Genomic DNA, 25,071 nt, shown 5'->3' with positions numbered 1-25,071 from the left:
TTCACCCATATTATATATTTTTATTTTTTGAAATGATAAATTTCATTTTAAACGCTGCATTTATATATGGGTTTTTCAATGGTGTAAAATCAGAAAATAATTATGGATCACGGGCCATTCAAATTGCAGATCATATAAATAATCTTAATACCACTTGGAAAGTTTTTAGTTTTTATAACATGCTTTATATGTATAAACAGGCTACATCTACCCCAAATTTTCAAAGTTGGGATTATGATCTTATTAAGAGACTTATGGGAGTCAAATTAAATGCCACTAAATCTAAATTATACAACATGAAAGTTCAATATCATGATCAAGATAAGATAAATTTGCCTGAAGAATTTGACAGTAGAAAACAATGGCCACATTGTCCCACACTCCAAGAGGTTAGAGATCAAGGAGCTTGTGGATCTTGTTGGGTAATATGAAATTTGCTAATATATGAAAATTAAATAGATGAGCTTATAATTATTTTAAATTATAATTAAATATAATTTATATAGTAAATCATTGCCTTTTTTTTTACCATCCTGTGAATATATTATTTTAAATGCTTTTTTCTCATCACTCATAATAATTTTTGCCTAATCAATTGAGTGATTTTATGTAAGTAATCTGGCCCACCCAAGGAATTATTTATGAGTAAAATATTCTTATAAGCTTTACAAAATTAGTGCCTGACTGGCCAATGAATTACCCAGCCCAAGAATCCTCAAGGTCTTGCTGCCTGATTTTTATTGGCTACCTTTAATATTTTAGGGTTAATATAACTTGTGCATGCTATTAAAATTAAAAACTTTTGCTTCTGTTAAAAAAATGAAATGTAGCTAAAATATACTAAACCTATCAAAATGTATGTATGTACTAATAGAATCTGTTTGCACACTCTATATATTTTTACATTTACAAAATGAATAAATACCTATTCTTATTTGAGAATATCTATAATAATATAGCTGAGAAACTATATTAACTAATTCTATTTTAAATAATATTAATACATTTTTTAAATATATTTAAAATTATATATAATATATTAGAATAGAACATTCTAGTCTAATATTACTATTAATATGTTACATCTATTGCCTATTTTTATATTGTTAATATTGATCTGATATGTTTAGGCTTAGCCTGGTCCGATTTTTTAAAATTGCCCAGTTTGGCTTGATTGTGAACAATTTTTTTTTATTGATCCCAATAAGACTGCCTATGATGCATTAGTAACTAATCACATATTTTTTTTAATAAGTAATAATTTCAATTTATAATTAGTTTTTTTTGAATACATTGAGTTATTTTAAGTATAGATGAATCTTTATTCCAAGTTCTATTTGTGTAAATGGGAATTATCATATATACATTACATATATAGTTTTATTTTTTACACTTAGTATTATCAAGTTTTTAAACTTTATAATCAAATATATCTTCTAAATTGTTTTATATCTGCCTACTTTATGTGATTTAAAAAAAAAATTATATTTTTACATTATTAACTCTACATTTTATTAATTAGTTTAATATAAAAAATTCTTTAAAAATTGATTTTTATTTTTTCAATATAATGCCAAAAATAAGAGTTATGGCATGGTTCCTAGTTTCCTACATTCAAATAAAATTGAATTCTTCAAACTTATTAAAAATATTGGTGCCTTGTATTTTTTGAAAAATCTTTAAATTATATTATATTTGCACAAAATTGAAATAGAGTCTATTTTTTAAAATAGGATTGGCATGAATTCCATCAAATCTGGGTACAGGCTGTGTCTACTTTTGCTCATCTCTAAATATTTAATATATAAATGGACAAATAAGAACTGCATTTTGTTTTTAAGCTTTCAGGTTCACAAGCAATTATTGTTTATTTATTTCTAGCATGCCAACTGATTTTGGGGAAAAATATATTTCCCCTGACCATTTGTTTAAAAAGCATAACAACTATCACATTTTGACATTGGTTCCATAAATTCAAATAAGAAAAAAAGGGTTTTTGATCAGCAAAGCTTGGCAATCAATATATAATATATTTATATAGTTAAAATTGTCTAATTTAGGCAACTCCCTAATTTTACCAAAAAAATAGGGTACCTATCAAATTCTTATTAATTCAAGTCTTGATAAATAAGGTAACTGTCCTAGTTGGACAAAAATATACTCAAAACCATGTTCCAAATTAAACAGTTTCCTACTATATTATAATGAATAAATAGTTTTACACCAATAATTTCTTAACCTCAGCTCTCAGTCCATCAGATTTATCAATCCATCATAACTCCTCATTCATAAGCGCGAATCATGGCCAACAAAAAACCATGTAACTTTACCCTAGTGTTGTTAAAAAGCCGACTTATATCGGCTCCGACTTCGAGGTCGTAGCCAAAAAATTTGCTCAGGCTCAAGCCGGCTCATTACGGCGGAGTTGGCTCAGGAGTTGGCTCAAGCCGTTAGCTCAAGCTGTAGGCTCAAGCCATTAGCTCAAGCCGTTAGCTCAAGCCGAAATTTATTTATTTGTGATTAGTGTTGTTAAACGGCTGATCCAAACCCGCTTTTTGGCTTACTAGTGTTGTTAAACGGCTGAGCCAAGCCGGCTTCTTGGCTGCCATGCCAGCTTATCCCTAAACTCAGTTAAATTTTGAATCAAAAATTTGACTCAGACTCAAGAGTTGACTCAAGCCTACTTTTAAGCCAATATTTAATTTATTTGTGATTAGTGTTGTTAAACGGCTGATCCAAACCCGCTTCCTTAGTAGTGTTGTTAAACGGCTGAGCCAAGCCGGCTTCTTGGCTGCCATGCCAGCTTATCCCTAAACTCAGTTAAATTTTGAATCGAAAATTTGACTCAGACTCAAGAGTTGACTCAAGCCTACTTTTAAGCCAATATTTAATTTATTTGTGATTAGTGTTGTTAAACGGTTGACTTTTAAATAATATATATTTTAAGAAAATATTAAAAACAAAAAATATCTAAGATTTTTTTTTCTTTAATGCCGCTTCATCTATTTTACTTAAATACTTTTTATGTAATTTATTCAGGTAAAGAATGCATATATTTATATATTATAAATAAAATAAGAAAGCAGCAGTTATAAACCTGGCAAGGGCAACCCATACATCATTAGTTTATCTCAAATTAATAAAAATAGGAGGCTGACATGTTTGATATAAATAATTAATTTTCTCCTTTAAAATCATAAACTAATATAATAAATTATATTTATAGTCAACCCTTAGTAATATAGAAGGGTAGGGGGTTGGGAAGAAATTTAAATAATTAAATATTTTTGTAATTAAAATCATAGGGAAAAAAATGAGACAGATATCAGGTGACCCCAATGAAGGATTTTACCTTCGTCAGCAGATTTCCCTGGAAATCTGCAGGTCCAATTTTATAAATATTTAAGCTTCTCTCGGATGATATGTACCCTCTTTTTTTTAAATACTTTCTCATAGTTCTTTTATGTGCATTAAATTTTTTTTTTTTCCAATTCATTTTTTTAAATATATATATTTTTAATTATGTTGTGCATATTTATCATTGCGATTTAATATTTACAAAAAATTGTTTTATTATATTTTTAAAATTCTTGGTTAAATTTTTTCCATTTTTACTTATAATTTACTTAATTTGATATCCAATTTTTAAAAAAAAATAAAAAATAGCCACTAAAGTTATCTTCACTTATTTTTAACTTGAAATATTTATTTTAATTATTATAATAAAAACTATTAGGCCAAAATAAATCTAATATATGATAATATATTTAAATAATAAAGCTAACATATATATTATTTGACCGTTCTTATGCAAGAGTCTTTCCAACATACCTAAGGTCCATAAACCCTATTTGATTATTGAAATAAGATATTTTATATCAGCGCAAAGAACACATTTTTTCATACAATTTATTGATTTATTTGTATATTATAGTATAAACAAATATATAATATACTTAAAATTTATATATAAAAATCATCTTTTAAAGTTAAAAAATTAAATTTCCATGATTTTAATGACAAACATTCATTTAATTTTGTAGAAGAAATTCGATTTCTTTTCTTTGTCAATGTGTCAACCGCACGTGAAAAGGTTCTTTCACTAGGTACAGATGTTGATTGATGGGAAAAGAAATCTCTAACCATCATTGCTAATTTGGGAAATCTTGTGCTGTTCGAACTCCACCAATCCAAAACATAGATTGTAGGTTTAGCAACAACCTCTTCAATATATATAATCTTCCATCTCCTCTCTCGCTAGATCTGGATATTGATATGCTTCCCTTAAAAGCGAAATATAAAAATATATGACTAAATATAATAAATTTTTATATTTACTTTCTAAGGTCATTAAATATCGACACCAACATAAGATTTGATGGATTAAGCTCGTTATCGATATCATAAACATTTAAATTTTCCGGATTATATTGGTTATATAAATATTTGAAATGATCCAAATATGTAACTTTATTAAGAAAAGTTATTATATATTTTTTTTTATTCGAGGATCCAGGAACGCACAGACATAATTTGCAAAAGTTGCCATATGTTCTGAATATATTTTGCATTTTTCTTTCATTTTAGAAGCCGCTTTTTTTATTTGAGTGCTTGCATTTGATATCTCTGTGCGTTCCAGTGACGTCATTATTGTATTAATGTATAATACAGATAAGCCTACCGTGGTTTTTGTTTCTGAGCTTATTTCTTTTGTTATCTTATAAAATGGATATAAAAATGATTCGAGTTCCTTGCGAAAAATACTATCCTCATTGTTGATGTGGTACTCATCATCAAAAAAATTTAAAGACCGTATCAATATTCTAAAAATACAAAACATTATTAAAAAATAAAATTACGAAAATACCAATAGATGTGGCTACCAGATGGAACAGTAAATATTTAATGATACGTACAATCAATCAGGTATAATTATTAATTATAAATTTTATTTTTTAATAATGTTTTGTATTTTTAGAATATTGATGCGGTCTTTAAATTTTGCAAAAAATTTAAAGATGAGTACCACATCAACAATGAGGATAGTATTTTTCTCAAGGAACTCGAATCATTTTTATATCCATTTTATAAGATAACAAACGAAATAAACTCAGAAACAATAACCACGGTAGGCTTATCTGTATTATACATTAATACAATAATGACGTCACTGGAACGCACAGAGATATCAAATGCAAGCACTCAAATAAAAAAAGCGGCTTCTAAAATGAAAGAAAAATGCAAAATATATTCAGAACATATAGCAACTTTGGCAAATTATATCTGTGCGTTCCTGGATCCTGAATAAAAAAAAATATATACACCAACTTTTCTTAATAAAGTTACATATTTGGATCATTTCATAATTTTATATAACCAATATAATCCGGAAAATTTAAATGTTTATGATATCGATAACGAGCTTAATCCATCAAATATTATGTTGGTGTCGATATTTAATGACCTTAGAAAGTAAATATAAAAATTTATTATATTTAATCATATATTTTTATAATTCGCTTTTAAGGGAAGCATATCAATATCCAGATCCAGCGAGAGAGGATATGGAAGATTATATTGGAGAGGTTGTTGCTAAACCTACAATCTATGTTTTGGATTGGTGGAGTTTGAACAGCACAAGATTTCCCAAATTAGCAATGATGGCTAGAGATTTCTTTTCCCATCAATCAACATCTGTATTTTCATGTGCGGTTGACACATTGACAAAAAAAAGAAATCGAATTTCTTTTACAAAATTAAATGAGTCATTAAAATCATGGAAATTTAATTTTTTAACTTTAAAAGATGATTTTTATATATAAATTTTAAGTATATTATATATTTGTTTATACTATAATATACAAATAAATCAATAATTTTATGAAAAAATGTGTTCTTTGCGCTGATATAAAATATCTTATTTCAATAATCAAATAGGGTTTATGGACCTTAGGTATGTTGGAAAGAATCTTGCATAAGAACGGTCAAATAATATATTTGTTAGCTTTATTATTTAAATATATTATCATATATTAGATTTATCTTGGCCTAATAGTTTTTATTATAATAATTAAAATAAATATTTCTAGTTAAAAATAAGTGAAGATAACTTTAGTGGCTATTTTTTATTTTTTTTTAAAAATTGGATATCAAATTAAGTAAATTATTAGTAAAAATGGAAAAAATTTAACCAAGAATTTTAAAAATATAATAAAACAATTTTTTGTAAATATTAAATCGCAATGAGAAATATACACAACATAATTAAAAAATATATATATATTAAAAAAATGAATTGGAAAAAAAAATTTAATGCATAAAAAAGAACTATGAGAAAGTATTTAAAAAAAAGAGGGTACATATCATCCGAGAGAAGCTTAAATATTTATAAAATTGGACCTGCAGATTTCCAGGGAAATCTGCTGACGAAGGTAAAATCCTTCATTGGGGTCACCTGATATCTGTCTCATTTTTTTCCCTATGATTTTAATTACAAAAATATTTAATTATTTAAATTTCTTCCCAACCCCCTACCCTTCTATATTACTAAGGGTTGACTATAAATATAATTTATTATATTAGTTTATGATTTTAAAGGAGAAAATTAATTATTTATATCAAACATGTCAGCATCCTATTTTTATTAACTTGAGATAAATTAATGATGTATGGGTTGCCCTTGCCAGGTTTATAACTGCAGCTTTCTTATTATATTTAAAATATATAAATATATGCATTCTTTACCTGAATAAATTACATAAAAAGTATTTAAGTAAAATAGATGAAGCGGCATTAAAGAAAAAAAAATCTTAGATATTTTTTATTTTTAATATTTTCTTAAAATATATATTTTTTAAAAGTCAACTGTTTAACAACACTAATCACAAATAAATCAATTATTGGCTTAAAAGTAGGCTTTAGTCAACTCTTGAGTCTGAGTCAAATTTTCGATTCAAAATTTAACTGAGTTTAGTAAGCTGGCATGGCAGCCAAGAAGCCGGCTTGGCTCAGCCGTTTAACAACACTAGTAAGCCAAGAAGCGGGTTTGGATCAGCCGTTTAACAACACTAATCACAAATAAATAAATTTCGGCTTGAGCCGACTCGAGTAAGCCAACTCAGCAGGCCGGCTCAAAAACTGGCTGAGTTTAGGGCTAAGCCGGCTTGACTCAGTTTTTAACAACACTACTTTACCCCAAACTGGCGAGCCAAAATTCGCGGCAAAGTATATAAAATATGCTGTAATTTTATTCGACACGAATTCACGTAACCGTGAATGCAGAGTAACGATAACTTATAAAATTACGTTACTTTAAAAATTTTTTTTTTAATCAATAGTATAGTGATACGATTCCGTTAGAAAGAAACGGGACGATTTTTATTTTGCTTACGAATTTTAGGTTAATGATAGATACTTCCAAATCAACATATAGCAATTTTCAAAATAACAATTCAAGGAATTAAGTGGTCGAGTCAAATCTCTTATATATTACTACCCATGGACTGAATCACCAAGTTGGCTTCGGAATAAAACATGATCCCTGCTGGGATTCAAACTTAAAACAATTGGATTGGCAAGCGACCCTCTTGTCGACATGGCCACCACACGCTTTCCAAAAATCACATTTTTAAATATTATAAATAAATTTGTTAGTGCCTTACAAATGAAAAAATGAACAAAATACAGGCCGTATCCATCATTTACCTCTAATTTTATATAATTTGTTGCGAAAATTTTTTCCCCGCTAAATTATAATAAACGAGAGCCAAAATTTTTTAGTAATAATATATTTTTTTTTAATTTTTAAATATAAAATTGTATTCTTTGTAAGCCTCTTATTTTTTAAGTGTTAAACCTGGTCCGAATTTTTGTAAAAGATTATAAATTGTAATGCCTAATTGAGTTTTTTGAAAAAAAGAGAAGGTCAAAACCATTTTTGCTGTTATCAATTTGTAATAATACCGTTTGAAATGTATTGTTTGCGCTTTGCGTTTAAATTAGGTTACAATATTAAAAACGCAAAGAAATTTTAAAAATAATCCCGAATTGTTTTGTCTTGTATCGCAGAGAAATTCTTATTTATTATTTCGATTTCTAAAGAAGAAATTTAGGATGAGAGCTTGATCCGAATTTTCGTTAGGTCCGAGCGGCTCCATTCTTTTTTAGTTTCTGGAAATAATGTTTGTTAAAAGTGTAAATCTGACGCTGGCAGATGTCAAATTAATTTTAAAAAACTTTTTGTTAAACTGGGGTAAAGCGATTGGTAGGGATGGCTATGTTAACACGTGAAACACGTGAACGAAATTTTAGCCCTTGATGCATGAACGACTATTATTTTGGTGTGATGTAATTTTTATAATTTTATTTATGCTAAAGACCATAATTATTTTTTTTTTCCTAATGGATTTATAATCTTGTACACTTATTGCTTAAAGATTTATTTATAAAATAAGATTTAAGGTTTATAAATTTACTAGAAGCCATGAAATTAACAATATATAAGTACCACTTTAGGGTAAAAAGCCTCTCTTGGTAAAAAAATGGATATATTTTCTTTTGAAATATTAACGTCTACTTCATATAAAAAGAAATCGGTGAAATTAAAAATTTCTAAACTTAAATGTGAAAAATGATTAAAATATGCAAGCTCAAAATTTGCTAATTTTTTTATAACTTTTTTTTGAAAAAATTTTCCCTTTTGTATTAATTAGTTTAAAATTAAAAGTGAGAAATAAATATCAAAATTGTTTAAAAAATTTTGTTCGAATTCAAACCTTAATATGGGTTTAAATTAGGAAAATATCATATTTCGCAACAAATATTTATAGATCTTTAATAGGTAAGGAGTTCCGATCGATTTAATTCGGTCCCCAAATATTTTAATTATTATTTTTTTTTTGTCAATTTTAAAGGCCTTCGGAGCAGTGGAAGCCATATCGGATAGGATTTGCATAAGCACTAACGGAGCCTTGAACGCCCACATTTCCGCCGAAGATTTGCTCGCCTGTTGTGATGGATGCGCAGTAGTCGGATTAGGGTATGGAAATAAATTTGATTTAAATCAAATTTTTTTTTAAAAAAAGGTTTTGTAATGTTTAACAAAATTAATCACTTAGAAATTGATTAAATATTTTTAAAAAATTTATATATATATAAATATATAAACCTTTTGAATTATTTATTTAAAAAAAATTTACTACCTATATGTATGTATCTTATGCTTAGTTTTTTATTTAAAATATATTTTTGAATGGTCTTGGCTTTTCTTAGTAATTTTATTTTCATCCATGATATTTGAGTAGAATTAAAATTTGTTAGCAGATTAGTAACCTAATATAATGTATTTTTTTATTATTATTAAATTCTAAGAATCTTAAAGATTATCTAGACGATAAAAGAATAATCTCATCTCAGCTTGTATATTATCATTTTAATAATATCTGTCACTGTCAGTAGGGGTTCATAAATCAGGAAGGTAAATTGAATGACATATAATAATATCCAGACTGACGATGCTTTCTTAATTATGCATTTGAAATCAGTTGAACCCACCATTTCAGTAACTCATATAGTAATTATTCTCATGTTAAAAAACTACTTCATTATAAAATAACAATATTGTTTTTATATTATATAAAAAAAATTTTTAAGAGAAAATATCTTTCAAAAACAATCAACAATTACCATGATCAATTATCGGTTTTCAAAGAACAATGCAAACCAAAGATCTTACAAGAATGATCCTTGCCAATTACAAGATGATCATATATACACAACGAATTTATCAGTTTTGTCAAGGAAGGTTAAATATTAAGATATATATATTCAAAAATTAAAAATAATGAGCCTCTTATAAGAGGGAATCAGAAGATTATTCGATTTAAATTCTATTATGAAAAAATTGAAGACTAAAAATTTTAAATGTGGTAAAGGGGAGGATGTTTAGAATTTTTTTTTACAGGCTTCCCTTTAACATTTATCAACAATTAACCAGTGGAGGCTTACAAAATCCGCGGAAAATAAAATATACCCCAGAAATGAAACAATTTGCCTCATCTGTTTATTTTTAATTCCCCAAAGGTAAATTACACAGGATCAATTCTGCTTACTTTCAGAGTCAGCATTGAGAACTTGGAGTCGACAAATTAAAATGAGGCAAGGTTTATCTTTATAACTAATAATAAAAATATTTTGATTTTATGTTTTTTCGATGCTTCCTTCAATTGGATTAAAAGTTTTCAATCAGATTCGAAAGTCCAATTATTCACCATAATAAACCTTGATGAAATATCCATTCGTCGTCATATACATTGGGACAAAAGGGATTTCAATGGATATTTTTATTTAGACAATGGAATCAAACTATCAGAATCTCTTCCTGAGGTCACACAATCTCCTTTTCTCATGGCGACATGTCTTAATGGGAAATGGAAGATTACAATAGGATACTTCTTAGTTTCATATGTTACTGCAGACATGTTAGCAAATATGGTGACTAATGCGCTATATTTACTACATGACACTGGCGCCATGTCTGTTAGTAAATAAAAAAAATGTGCCAACGTGCATCTTTAGATCCTGATTATTGTGTTCCTTATTTTAATGACCCAAGCAATTGTGATGAAAAAGTATACATGTTGTTGGATGTATGTCCTATGATTATGCTGCTAAGAAATCTTATAGGATCTTTCTTAGTTCTTAACTTTATTTTCTTTTTCAATTTCTTGGTTTTTAAATTTATTTATTTTTTCAATTTCTTGGTTCTTAAATTTATTTATTTTTTCTTACCCCCTTTTTTTTATAGAATACTTTTATTAGAATATAACTAAAGGAAAATAATATTTAAAGAAAAATTTTATAATGTCCAAAATTTTTAATTAATACAAATGGATTGTGTGGTCTCAGGAAGAGATTCTGATGGTCCGTTGCTTAAATCGACACATCCATGGAAATCCTTTTATCCCAATGTATATGACGACAAATTGACATTTCATCAAGGCTTAATATGGTGAATAATTGGACTTTCGAAAATGATTGAAAACTTTTAATCCTCTCGAAGGAAGAATCGAAAATAACTTAAATCAAAATATTTTTACTATTAGTTATAAAGATAAACCTGGCCTTATTTTGTGTCGGCTCCAAGTTTTCAATGCTGGCTTTGAGGGTAAGCAGAATTGAATAGATAATTATATACTTTTGGGGAATAAAAATGAACAGTTGAGACAAATTGTTTCATTTCTTGGGTATATTTTACTCCGCGGATTTTTTACGCCTCCACTGCTTAATTGAGTTTTGATAGAGGTTAATGTTAAAGGAAAGCCTGTAATTCACCACATATCTAATATTTAGTCTTGAATTTTTTCATAATAGACTTTAAATCGATAATCTTCTTATAAGAGGCCCTAATTATTTTTCTTAATTTTTAAATATATATATATCTAAATATTTAACCTTCCTTGATAAAACTGATAAAATTGGCCGCGTATATATGATCCATCTTGATAATTAGCAAATATAAGATCTTTCTTGTACTATCTTTAGTTTGCATTGTTCTTTGAAACCCATAATTGATCATGTTAAATGTCGATTTTTTTTGAAAGATTGAATATTAAAATTCAGAAAAATAATAAATTACACAGTCATTGTAATATATAAGGCTTACATGGCTAACTGGTTCTCCTCCAAATCCAATTTCCAGATTATTTAGGGTTGTCAATTTTTTTGCAATATTTTCTCTTAAAAAATATTATAAAGATTATTATTGTTTTATAAAATAGTTATGCTTAACATTTTTGGTTAAGGAATAGATATTAGCAGTATAGGTATGATCAATTTTTTCTGTAGAGTTTGTGACTGTAAATATATTATTACTCAGAATATTTGTTTTCTTTTGAAAAATAATTTAAAACGAATAAATATATGAATATTTTATTAGCTTTGGCAATAATGATTAGGTTATTTTAACATATAATGGGGGGGGTCATTAAAAAATATAATAACATTAGTGTAAAAAGTAATATTTTTTTTTATTTAAAAAGATCAATCAGGAACTTAATCCCATATGATTCTCCTCCTTATGACTATGCTGCATGGGGTTAAGATTATAACATATTTGTATTATAATCACACAATCCTGGAGAGGATTGGGTTTATTGAAAATGGTAGGTTTCGATCCTTCCTTCAAACTGCTAAGTCCAGACGGTATAAAGCAATCAGTGGTAAAATGAGTTCCACAAAATTTTGTATATTTGGTGGGCTCGAAGTTATTTCTATTGATTGCCTTTTATCCATTTTGATAATAATGTTTTATTCTTGAGAGGGAATTTAGAGATATATTTAATAATAGAATAATCTTTATATATATATAATAAATAATCTGATTAAAAACTAACCTATGAAAAGATTTATTTTTTAATTAATAGATTTGGAATAATTATTATTGTACCCGAATCCTATCACAAATTTTGGTTTATAAATCAAAAAGATCGTTTATAAAAAGTAAATTATGTCTTTTTATATGGCAAAACATCGCATCAGACGGTAAAATACAAACTGTTAAAATTAATTGAACATAATTATAATATAAAATTAACGCCTCGGGTCAGTAAAAAAATATAAACATATAAAATATTGATTAAAAATTACAAAACATTTAAATATTATTTGACAATAACAACACAAATGATTTTTAATCCCATGGGGAAAATACTAAAAGAGGCTGTGCCATCACTGTAGCATCAATGAAAACGAAATTAGGACATCCCGGGAAACGTACTATTTGATCGCGATGCGTTAAACACAAAATTCAAATCCTCACTTTTCATTAACTATAAAATAATATATATAAATACGTCATTGGACAAAATGTCTCTCTTAAAATTTGAGGTGATTTAATACAGGGTTTTTTTTTTAAAAAAAAATGTAAAATATATAGCAATAAAAAGGTTAAAAATTATTGAAAAATGTTAATAATAATACTTAAAACGTCGGTGAATAAATTTTAAATAGCATATTTATAAATAAGATATATTTGATAATAACTTGCGAGCATTTTAAAATATGATAGAATACATACAAATTAATAAACCCATAAATGCCCCTTAAAAAACTCATTTTGAATATTTTGATAGGCTGTTTTGCAAGTTGAGACATGCCAACAATAAATTTGATTTTTTAAAGGTATATAATTTTTAGACTTATTATTCATAATCATTGTCAAAAATATATATTTATTCAATAAACAACATGGGTCCTTATAAAATATTTTATTTTATTGTGAATGGTGCAGATGTGAAGGAGGTCATATAGACGATGCTTGGAACTATTATCAGTCAAACGGCTTAGTGACCGGGGGACAGTACGGATCTAATCAGGGTTGCCTACCTTACGAAATACAGCATTGTGATCATCAAACTACGGGTAGACAAGCACCATAATATAACCAATTATATGTTAGATTGACTTAAATTGGGAACCTTAAGACATATTTTTTTTTATAAAGAGGGGGTGAATCCCTTATCGGATATTAAGTTGATATGGATAAGATCATGCCAGAATGTTCTAGTATTTGAGCGTTTTAGAAAATCTGTTTGATGGCTGTATTATAATAAAATTTAAAGAGGAGCGTTTTGAAAATTATAAACAGGTTTACCAAACTGGATATTATTTTTTTTAAAAATCATAATATCATTAAATATGTATTAATAAAAAGAAATTTAATATTCATCCAATAAAATCTCTCAGAAATTAAAATTTCAATATCTGGATTAGAAACCGCGAAACCGATATTTTTCTGCTCGTGGCCAAGTGTTGTTAAATAGCCTCAGTTATTGCGACTGCGACTTGGAGTCGCAATAACTCGACTCATGTTTTCGACTTGAGTCACGTGATTTTCGGGTAAATAATGCTCCGTTATTATCCATTACCCCAATTTTATTAATTTTCCAAAAACTCATAAATTTTAAAAAATTAGTAAACAATTATTTTTATTAATACCAAAATGAATTACGTCTAAAAATAAGAGGAAAAAATAGAAGAAGTTTTTGTACAATTCTCGTAATCCTTTCTTGATCTGAGAAGGCTTCTTACATGTATATTTGAAGAAAAAAAATACGATCATATTAATTGAAATATTGTTATGGTATTAGGAAATTTTGTAGCAAGGTTTTTACAATCGGATACCCTTTCTGACATCAACCCCTTTAGGTTGTTTTTTACACCCCGTCGAGGAGACGGTGATCCTATTCTAGGCCCAGACCACAGGGAACCCTTTCTCCAATAGACGTTGCCACTCCCCTGTCACGATGAGGCTGAAATATGATTTTGGGAGAGAATTGACATATTGTTAGATAAATATTTATTGAAATGTTTTTAATAACTGAATTTTATTAGATTTAAGAAATGGGAGAGAGGGGGCTATATTTTATAGTACTCGTAACATAAAAGTAATCAATAACCAAGAAAGTCAAATATACTGTTTTAACCAACCCCTACTGTTGTTGGTAATTTTACCGCCTCAAAAAGAGAATCAACTTTCAATCCCTTAATTCTCACTCTCCTATTGGCTATCACTGATTTTAATTTTAATCATCAAAATAATATAATTTAAAAAAAAATCCATGCTGGTGTTTGTTGAGAATTCCTTATATTTTAAATGGCATAAGAATTGAGGTTCGTTTGTCTCCATATACATCTTTAAGGTAGGTAGAAAGTGAGAAATATTTTTAGGGTGTTGGGTGTAACGTTCTTTTTGAAGAATGCTAACAGATTCTAGTAATTGTTCTACACTTTGTTCTTGAATTGCATGTGTCTTTTAGAAAAAAAATCATATTTTCCATTACACTTATAAATATATTTACAAGTCATATTACAAAAATGTCTATAACCGTGTTACTTTTTACAGCAATCCCTTTGTACGTTTACTTATTATCTTCAAGATTGAAAAAAAAGAAGAAAGATTAGGCCTTGAAATGTCTTCGTTAATTAAGCCAAAATTCAATTTTTTTTTAGCCTGACTCGGCGCAAAATTCTTAAATAATCAATTAAGCGCATCTTTTTTTTAAATGAAGTTTAAAGATATAAATTTAAATTAAAAAAATTGTGAGAGGGGGGGGCTACCATACGATTCTAATGACCGTTACTATGTCATACTCTCCCGTTCCAATTATAAGGGAATGGGGCACTTATCCATGCAACATGGCACAAATGTTATATTTAAAAAATTTATTAAAATAACGCCAGATTTTCGCCTCGCAATCTTTTAACATTAACCCTCATTTGTAGTTAGCGCGAATTCACGCCAACTCTAAAAATAAGGGGTTACCCGTTAACTGTGAATGCAGGGTTATGCGCTAGAACGTTCTGGAATGACCTTAGCCTGTATAAAGTGATGTTTACTTTGATTTGGTTTTTGTATTATATAAAAATATACTCATATTTGTTTATTTTGTTTCACGTATATAAAGGCATCTACAAACCGTGCGGTAAAATAGTTGAGACTCCGAAATGCCGAACTCAATGCGAGAGAAGCTATAACGTGACCTACAAGGATGACAAACATTTTGGTTTAATTTTATTTATTTTATAAAGATTATTTTTTTTTGTAACATTATTAACTAACATTACACGATATGCCCCATTGTTGAGGTTTATTATACCAATTTTTGTTATTAAGTATAAAAATATAGTTTAGATAGGAAATAAGTAAATTTATATATTTCTAGTAGTGATCTGCATCGGGCCTAATTTTTCAAGCCCGACCCGGGCCGAAATTTTTTTTAAAAAAGTTTTGCCGGCCCAGCCTGAACTCAAATTTTTTTAAAAAAGTTTTGCCGGCTTGGCCCAAACTCGAAATTTTTTTTAAAAAAATTTACCGACCTGGCCTCTGCCCGAATTTATTTAAATATAGAAATTAATTTTTATAATTACTCAAAATAAAAGACATATGTTATATGTCGTTTAGTTTCAATAAATAAAATCAAAAATTTTTATTTTACATAAAAATTTCAATATAAAATTGATAAATTTAGATTTTAAATTTCCAAGGTCCGACCCGGCCCGAATTTTTTTTAAATATTAGGCCCGGCCCGAACCAAATTATTTAAATAGAATTAGGCGAAAACCCGGCCCGGCCGGACTCGGGCTGGGCCTAACTTTGAAGATCTCTAATTTCTAGTAACTAACCCTTCGAGAATGATGGGCTAACCAGATGTTTCTCCTTCGTTTGATGACTAGTCAGAAATTTGATTTTTTGCTAAGGATGTAACTATATTTTTTATCGGATTGGGCCTTTTTTTAAAAATCCTTTTATTTTTAAATATCGGTTATCGGTCAATATCATAAAATTTTCCGATCCGATAAAATGGCGTCTTGATTTTTATGTTCGATAATATATTTGTATTATATGAATGGATTAATGTTATTATTATAAAATAAGTGATTTACATATTTTATATACTTATCAATTGGATTTATATTTAATTAATTTAAGAATGAGATTTTTGTTTTTTAATAAAGAGGAAAATAAAAATAATGGTTATTGTAAGTCAAGTCCGCCGGATTTTATTGGAAAGGTGATTTGTAACCAGCTGTATTGGTAAAATTTTAGGTATTAAAAATTTTTTTAAAATATTTTTGAAGTATAAAACGCCTGATGGGAAGGTAAATGCTTTACAATTTTTTCTTTTTAATAAAGCAGGGAGAAATTTAATGGGCATTTTGAGACCACAGACCAAACTTGGACCGATTTAAGCACAACTCATTGAACCTGGGATAAGTTCGGAAATTTTTTAGAAAATCGGTTTTCGATTAAGTTTCTGTTAAAATAAAATTCGCTAAATGAAGTTTAAATTCCAAACCCTGTAATAAAGAACAATTAGACTGTTTCTAAAAATTTGGTTATCTGTAGATCCTCCTATTGGTGACCCGAGAACGACAGATTTTATCTTTAATAACACTAGTAAAAATATCAATAATTAGGCCTTTTCCTTCAAAGCGGGGGGGAGGGCACGGGGTCAGAAAAGATATTTTATTTTTCAAACCAAATCTCAATCTAAAAACCGATTTAGAACTCGATTTGGTCGGACCGGATCGCGATTCGACGGATAGATCGAAAATTTATCAGTAGGTTATTTAGCCTCCCTCAATTTTATAACAAATGATAGGAAAGTTGATATATAAAATTTAATTAACGTTTAAGAATACAGAAAAACGATTCATAGATTAGGGAGGTTATATATTAAATATTTGACTGTTTAAAAATAATAATTAAGATGGATACAATGTGCTATCCTCTGCGTTTCTTATATTATTTGAAAATTCACATCTCTTCCAATAACAAATATCACGTTATCATTTGTCAGAATTTTTTATCAAATTTATAAAAGTGTCATTTTTTTTTCAAATTTAATTTTGGCAGCACAAATTGATTCGCATTCAATTATTAATTTTTAACAAATATTTTTTTTCTTCTTATAAATGTAATTTTTTTAAAAAAAATATAATAATAATAATAATAATATACTCTTTTTATATAGCTAAAAAGGTATATGAGGTGGATTCCAATCCTAAACAAATACAATCTGAAATTATGCAATACGGGCCGGTAGAAGCTGCTTTATCTGTTTACGAAGATTTTTTGCAATATAAATCGGGTATTTTAACAAACTATCTTCTATATTATACTTTTACATAAAATTATGATCCCATTTTTTTTTAATATCATAATTTTCTTTTGATGATATATAGGGCTGTTGCCGATATTTAATATCAAATCAGATTGGCACCGATAATTTTTTTATTGTTTTTTGTTATTATACAATTGTAGTGTTGTTAATTGATTGGTTGTGTAAAACCCAGACCCTGGGTTTGGGTCTAGAAATCGACCAAACCAGCTCTGAGCACCAATCCAGAGCACAGACCCACAAAATAATAAAAGAAACAATTTACAGAAATTCAAAAATATTATATAAAATATTAAATACATAAAAATATTTTTATTTTTTGTTAAACTAATCTGAAAAAACACCTCAAGTCCTTGCACTCGACTATATTTAAGGAGTTATCGTAAATAACAACCCAAGATACGATACCCAGGATTAGAAAGTTCCTTATACATGAGAATCTTAAAATGAACAAACTCATTTTAAGCTTCTTAATAAAAACTAATAGTCCATTAAGTTTAGTAGATAATGAATTATATATATGATATATCATACAAATATTCAGTTTAAACTTTGTTGTCGACAAACAATATCCAAAAATTTAGGAAAAATTTATGATATGGCTAAAATACAACTTAGAAAAATAAATTACCAGTTGATATTATATTATCTTTAAATTCGAAATCATGCATGGAGGTTATCATAAGCGATGATATATCTATCATCCCCCGTGTGTGGATGGGGGAACGATAATAAATTTAGGGCAATGTTTATAATATTCCAGTCATCGTTGATGTAGTGAAGTGTTAATGAATAGAAAGATGAACCCATATGGGATGTCCGTTGTTAAGGCAAATTTATTTTTAAAATTATTAAATTTTTTTATTAGTTGTTTTTTGGCCATATCATATATTTTATCTAAATTTTTGGATGTTTGTCTACACCATAACTTGAGATGGCTATTTGCATAATACATCATTTTCTCAATGATTCATTATCCACTAAACTTAGTGGACTATTTGTTTTTATTAAAAAGTTTAATATAAGTTTGTTCATATTTAGATTCTCATGTATGAGTGGCTTTCTAATCCCGGGCATCGTATCTTGGGTTGATATTTGTGATAATTCAGTAAATATCTTCGAGTGCACGGACTTGAGGTGTTTCTTCAGATTAGCTTAACAAAAAATGAAAATATTATTATGTAAATATTTTATTTAATATTTTTGAATTTCTGTAAAATGTTTCTTTTATTATTTTGTGCAATTTCATACGCAAAAATAAGATTTTATGATAAATACAAATAGAAAGTTTAATTTTTGGCTAAATTCTAATAAATGTTAACGATAATACCAAAATATATGTCAAAAATACTACAAATATGATATGCAAAATATTTTTTGATAAGAAAATGTAACAAAATGTTTTATGAGGAAATAAAGGCACTCCAAAAATTAATAAAAAGTAATATACTTTTAGAGGTAGTATGGCTGTATATTGCAGTGCAATAGAGGCACCTCTTCCTCGACTTCTTGGGAGTCAGCGCGAAAGAATTTTTAATATCTACTAAATTGGATGGTGTAGAATCCCCAGAAAATGAAACAACCAATTCTTGTCCTATTGACTGAGATAATGAAAATTCCTTGCTTGGAATGTTTACAGGTGTTATCGGTGTTGAGGTTGATTGTCCATTATTGATAAAATAATCAGACTCAGACCATTCATCCTCATCTTCTAGATTGGTACACATATCTTTATTATAAAAAATTTAAGTTATATCAGAGACCTGCAGAGATACCATTTGCACGGCCCGGCCCGATTGTAAATTTTTTAGGCCCGGCCCGGATATTTTGAAAAAAAATTTTTACGGCCCGGCCCGAATATTTTTAAAAAAATTTTTTACGGCCCGGCCCGGATTTAAAAATTTCAGGCCCGGCTCGGAATTTTTTAAAATTATATTCGACCTGGTATATACAAAAATTCAATTCACCTATATGAGGTATTTTACCATATCTTTCAGCGAGTATTATTGCTTATTATTTAAAAAATACATGTAAAAAGCTAATATTTTGAGAAAATTATATTGAATTTATAAAAATTATAAAACTGTTATTTATAAAAATGGATATTTTGAGCATATACTATATTTTATATTGCATTTATAAAAATAAAACTAATATTCATAAAAATGGTAATAATATTTGTCATATACTATATTTTATATTACATTTAAAAAAAACAAAACTAATATTTAATTTATAAAAATGGAAAATATTTTGAGAATATAATATATTGTATTTAATTTACTATTTAATTTATAAAATAAAAATAAATCGCTATTTAAAAAAATGCATGTATAATAAATAGTATTTTGAAAATATAATCTAATTGCACAATATTAATATAATTTATTTTATAATATAAATTTTTAACAAAAGAAGATAATTGTATTATATAATATTGTAAAAAAAAATAATGAAAAATGTTGGATTAAAAACTTTCATGACTCAAGGTAAATATAATAAATGCAATAAATATTTGACAGTTTGCAAAGTAAAAAACCAGCATGATTGATGAAACCTATACTCAAGAAAGATATTAAAAATTCACAAATTATCATGAAGAAAGAGAAGCATATCTACCTTTTCAGGTTGAAGATTATTTCTTCTTTCTTCAAGAATTCTCCCAGTAGTGGAAAAATTCCGCTCACAGCTTGCACTTAAAGCAGGAATTGCCATGCCGCCCACCACTCTAACAAATTATCCACCTTAAATGTTTCATCTATTTTTTTATTTATGTAATTATAATATTCATCATCGGGTATTGACATATTACCAGAATTACCATCGCCCCATTTGTCATAAAACGATTCAGTTTGTTTAACAACAGTCGTAATTTGACTGGTCGATGGTATTTCATTTACTTCCTGACCCTCTTGTAATTTAATATAATATTTTATATAGTTTTCCGTCATTTTGCGATCTGTCCCTGACTACATACGTAATTGCTTGAATTTGGGACAGAGAAAAAGAGAAATAAAATGATACTTGTGTAAAACAAATTTTTCAATTAAAAAATGCTTTATATTAAGTAAAATCAAATACAAAGAAGTGATATTCCTTTATTTGATTGTTTTGGTGAAATATATTCTAAAAATTTAGATATGAATTATAAAAAAATATATTAATAATACTTGAATATTGGGGCTTATTTAAGATATTCCTTTATTTGATTGTTTTGGTAAAATATGTTGTAAAAATTTAGATATGAATTATAAAAAAATATATTAATACTTTGAATAAATTTGCAGGAAATTAATAATTAGATCGATCTGTGGGTTGTTAGGTAGTGTTAACTAACCATCACCCAATATTATATTAATCATAACTATAATATAATATAATCTTATAACCATTAACTCATAATGTAAAAATTTTTATAAAAAATATTAAGGCCCGGCCCGGGTTTAACAATTTTAAGCCCAGCCCGGCCCGGATGTATTAAAAAAAAAAATTTTTAGGCCCGGCCCGGATATGTTTAAAAAAAGTTTTTTTAGGCCCGGCCCGGGTATATTTAAAAAATTTTAAAAACGGCCCGGGCCAGGTTTAGGGCCGGGCCTGCAGGTCTCTGATATATATATAATAAAAGCGTGAAAAATTATAGAGGAAAACTTTTAATATTTGAAATAAATTATCTTTTTTAATTCTACTTATTTTTATTCCTATATATATTTTTTAAAAATAAAAATTCTTTTTTGGGGGATCATAAAACTTCCTTTTGTTTAATATTTTTGAAGTTAAGTTAATTAATTATTATTTTCTTAATAGAAATTTTTTTTATTCAATTCATTTAAAAAAATTTAATCATTATTATTTCTTAAAAACTTCTGGTAATTTAACTTAAATTAAATTTATAATACTTTTATAAAGTGACAATTGTAATTTTAAACTTCTTTAAACCAAATAACAAAACAAAGTTCATATAATTGAGGTAATTACTTAAGCCTTTTGCTTAATTTCACTAATTACGATTTTACAACCTTCTATTCATATACGATACGATATATCAAAAAGGAAATCCGATCTATATCTTTGAACATCTAATTTAATAGATAATTACATTAAAACACTAGATTATTATTTAATATTATGTTTTAAAGTATATGTTTGATTTGATTTTTGTATTTTATATTCTGTTTCAGTTTTAAATTTGTAATACTAATGATGCGATGATGATGGTATTAATTACGAATATTTTTTGATATACAAATTTTTAACATTATAATTAGAAGCAAATGTGTTTTTTATTTTTCAAACTGTTAAAAAAAGATTAAAAACTTGTTGAAAAAGCTTCCTTTTATTCCGAAATTTTAAAAAAAAATGAAATAAAATAATTTTCATCAAATATATAATTATAACTGTTTCCAACGAGAGTGTTGCATTTTATATAATACATTAGAGATCTGAAAAATTAGGCCTGGCCCAAACGGATAAGCCTGACCTATTTTATTTTTTTTTAAATCCTGTTCGGGCTGGGTTGGGCCTAGTATTTTTAAAAAAAATTCCGGCCAGGTCAGGTCAGGTTTTGGAATTTTTTAAAAATATATCTAAATTTATCAATTTTATGTTTAATTTTTTTATGTAAAATTAAAATATTTAATTTTATAAATAGAAACTAGACACCACGCTATATAACATATATCTTTTATTTTGAGTAATTATAAAAATTAATTTCGATATTTAAATAAATTTTGGTAGGTCGCGCTTGAAAAATTAGGCCCGATGCAGATCACTATAATATATTATTGTGATATATTTTCCTCTCGCTAACCAGCAATTAGTAAGTAATTACTATGTTTAGATAGGGAGTTCAGATTCGTGGTTTAGACCCTGATTTGAGATGAATAATACATTAGCATTTTATATACATCCAGTAACAATTTTACAAATTAGAAATTATTATTTTTTTAAAAAAATATTTAAATCAAAATATAAATACTTTTCTTGTTTTTTTTGATTTATAAAATAATTTCCGGTATTAAAAAAAATGATTCAAAACTATAGACCGGTCAATGGGCCATGGAAATTTTCTTAAAACGTTTCAGCATGCCCTGTCTTAATAAATTAATCGCTCTGCCCCATCTTAGTTCAGAATAAGGTGCGAACTTTCTAGCCTGATTTGTTTAATTTTATCGCTATTTTTTTTAAAATAATTTTAGAAATGTATCTTGGATAAGTACATTTGATATCGAGCTTTGAATGGGATATTTAGAATACTTTTAAATGGGGGGGGGGGGGGGGTTATAAAAAAGCATCTATTTCTCCTGATTCTAAAGTCAAAATATATAAAATCAATTTACACTAGTTTGGTTTGTGTAATAAGAATTAATAAAAATTTTAATTAAAGTTAAATTATCGGAAGTTTTTAAAGAATATTAATGTTTTTCTCTATCTCAACATTTTCTTTCAACTTCAAATTTTTAAAAGTAAAAATGTGTTAGTTATTTTAATTATTTCTTACAAACATATTTTTATCTCGATGGGTTTTTATTTTTAATTTTATCAACATGTTTATTAAATCATCACATCACACATATATCACTGAAATAATAATTAATAATTCAAAAATATAAAACAAACGCATGCAGATTGTTAAAGGACAATTATGTTATGGAAAATTTTAAATAACCTGGTTCTGAACCACGGGTTCGTGCTCAGAGCAGGCCTGACCATAAAATTGGGTCATAAATTTTATGACCAAGCAAATTAACAACACAACAACACTATATAATTGTATATTTATATTAATATAATTTGTTTTTTAATTTATAAATTAGTTTAAAATTTTACGCTAATTTTCTGTTATGTTATCTGAAAAGGATTTTTATAATACCTAACAAGCCACATTCAATGTGTTCCTAAACGTCTCGATTTGGCATATTTTTAAAAACAGTTAACTCAAAATTTTGTCCAAGAGTAAATTCATGCTTATTGATTTTTCTTATATCAGAAAGGTTTGGACTTTTATTTGGCAAAATTTCGATGAATAGGTAATAATATTTGGTTAAAATTTTGATTTGGCCCTTTAAAAAATCGGCTAAATGGAGCGTTTAACAACACCACATTTCACCCATAAACATTGCAAATATTTTAAATGATATTAACTTATGAAAAATAAAAATAATATAATACACTTAATCTTTCGTGAAAGTTAGTTGGTTTTTTTAAAGTAGAAAATATTGATATATTTATGACATTGATACAAAGATAGATGGTAAATAATTCAATATAAATATCGGATCGGTGAAAAATCGGCACAATCCTAATGATTTATGATTAATTTGCATAGCTACAGATATACCTTATGTAGTATGGAAAAGGTTTACATTTACAAAGTAACAGTTAGTTGAGATGATTAAGCTTTACAAGTCTAACTTATTTTTTTTTTAAATCGTAATTTTTATTTATATGTTCACACCAGGAGTTTACAAACACAAGACTGGGAATTCATTGGGCGGCCATGCTGTAAAAATTATAGGATGGGGTGTGGAAGATAGCACTCCCTATTGGTTGGCGGTTAATAGCTGGAATGCCGATTGGGGGGAAAAAGGATTTTTCAAGATTTTAAGGGGGGAAAATGAATGCGGAATCGAAAAAATGATATATGCTGGTTTCCCTAACACCGAAAGACAAATGGGTAAAAATTGATTTTTTATTAAAGTTTTATTTGCTTCTGCATTAATTCGATAACCTATTATTATTATACTTATTAATATTTATAAATATTTCTATAGCTTCCAAAAACCATAATAGCCTCATTATGAAACGTAACAAAATCGCTGATCCCGAAACCAATAATCAGAATCAGAAAGGAGAGATCCAGAACGATAAATTTATTCGACTGTCTTTTAAAAATTATATCGAGGATTTTTTTAAAAAATTACTTGAGAACAATTTTGCCTAACAAAATTTATGCATTTTTTTTATATTAGCTTCACCAGACAAAATTTTTATCAAATTTATATAATATATATATATAGAGATATATAGATAGATACGTTCTCAAATTTTTCTATAATATATTATACAGATATTTATTTTATTTTTGATATTATAATATTTACTTCTTTTGGCTTTTCCAAATTATATTATATATATATTTTTTTAGACAGTTTATTTTGTATATTTACATTTTTGTAACAAATTTTTTTTAAAAAACTTTATATTATTATATATTAAGTATGGGTGTGCGCTGGCTTTATTTTTTTTTATCCAAGGCTTTCCCCACTCACGTTAGCATTTAAAATTTTTTTACCCCCAATGCACAATGTTTTTTTAAGGGGGCATGAAAAATATTTAAATGTTGTATATTATTACCTTTTATAATAAATATTAAATTTAAGTTCGAAGTAAT

The 25,071-nt window shown here is 27.1% G+C and overlaps 1 protein-coding gene across 1 annotated transcript; it reads left to right on the top strand.

The window, feature by feature from the left end:
- Positions 1 to 24,704, top strand: LOC135922498 (cathepsin B-like). The gene is made up of 8 exons (XM_065456860.1): positions 1 to 161; positions 201 to 422; positions 8,913 to 9,037; positions 13,289 to 13,419; positions 15,465 to 15,563; positions 17,535 to 17,651; positions 24,139 to 24,354; positions 24,452 to 24,704. Exons 1-8 carry the CDS (start codon positions 33 to 35, stop codon positions 24,619 to 24,621), a joined length of 1,209 nt encoding a protein of 402 aa, XP_065312932.1. The 5' UTR covers positions 1 to 32; the 3' UTR covers positions 24,622 to 24,704.
- The last annotated feature ends 367 nt before the right edge of the window (positions 24,705 to 25,071 follow it).

This window comes from Gordionus sp. m RMFG-2023, chromosome 1, assembly GCF_954871325.1.
Source record: "Gordionus sp. m RMFG-2023 chromosome 1, tfGorSpeb1-WG-v2, whole genome shotgun sequence".
Classification (NCBI taxonomy): Eukaryota; Metazoa; Nematomorpha; class Gordioida; order Chordodea; family Parachordodidae; genus Gordionus; species Gordionus sp. m RMFG-2023.
Note: the sequence above shows the minus strand (reverse complement) of the source record. Positions and strands in the feature narration are given on the sequence as shown.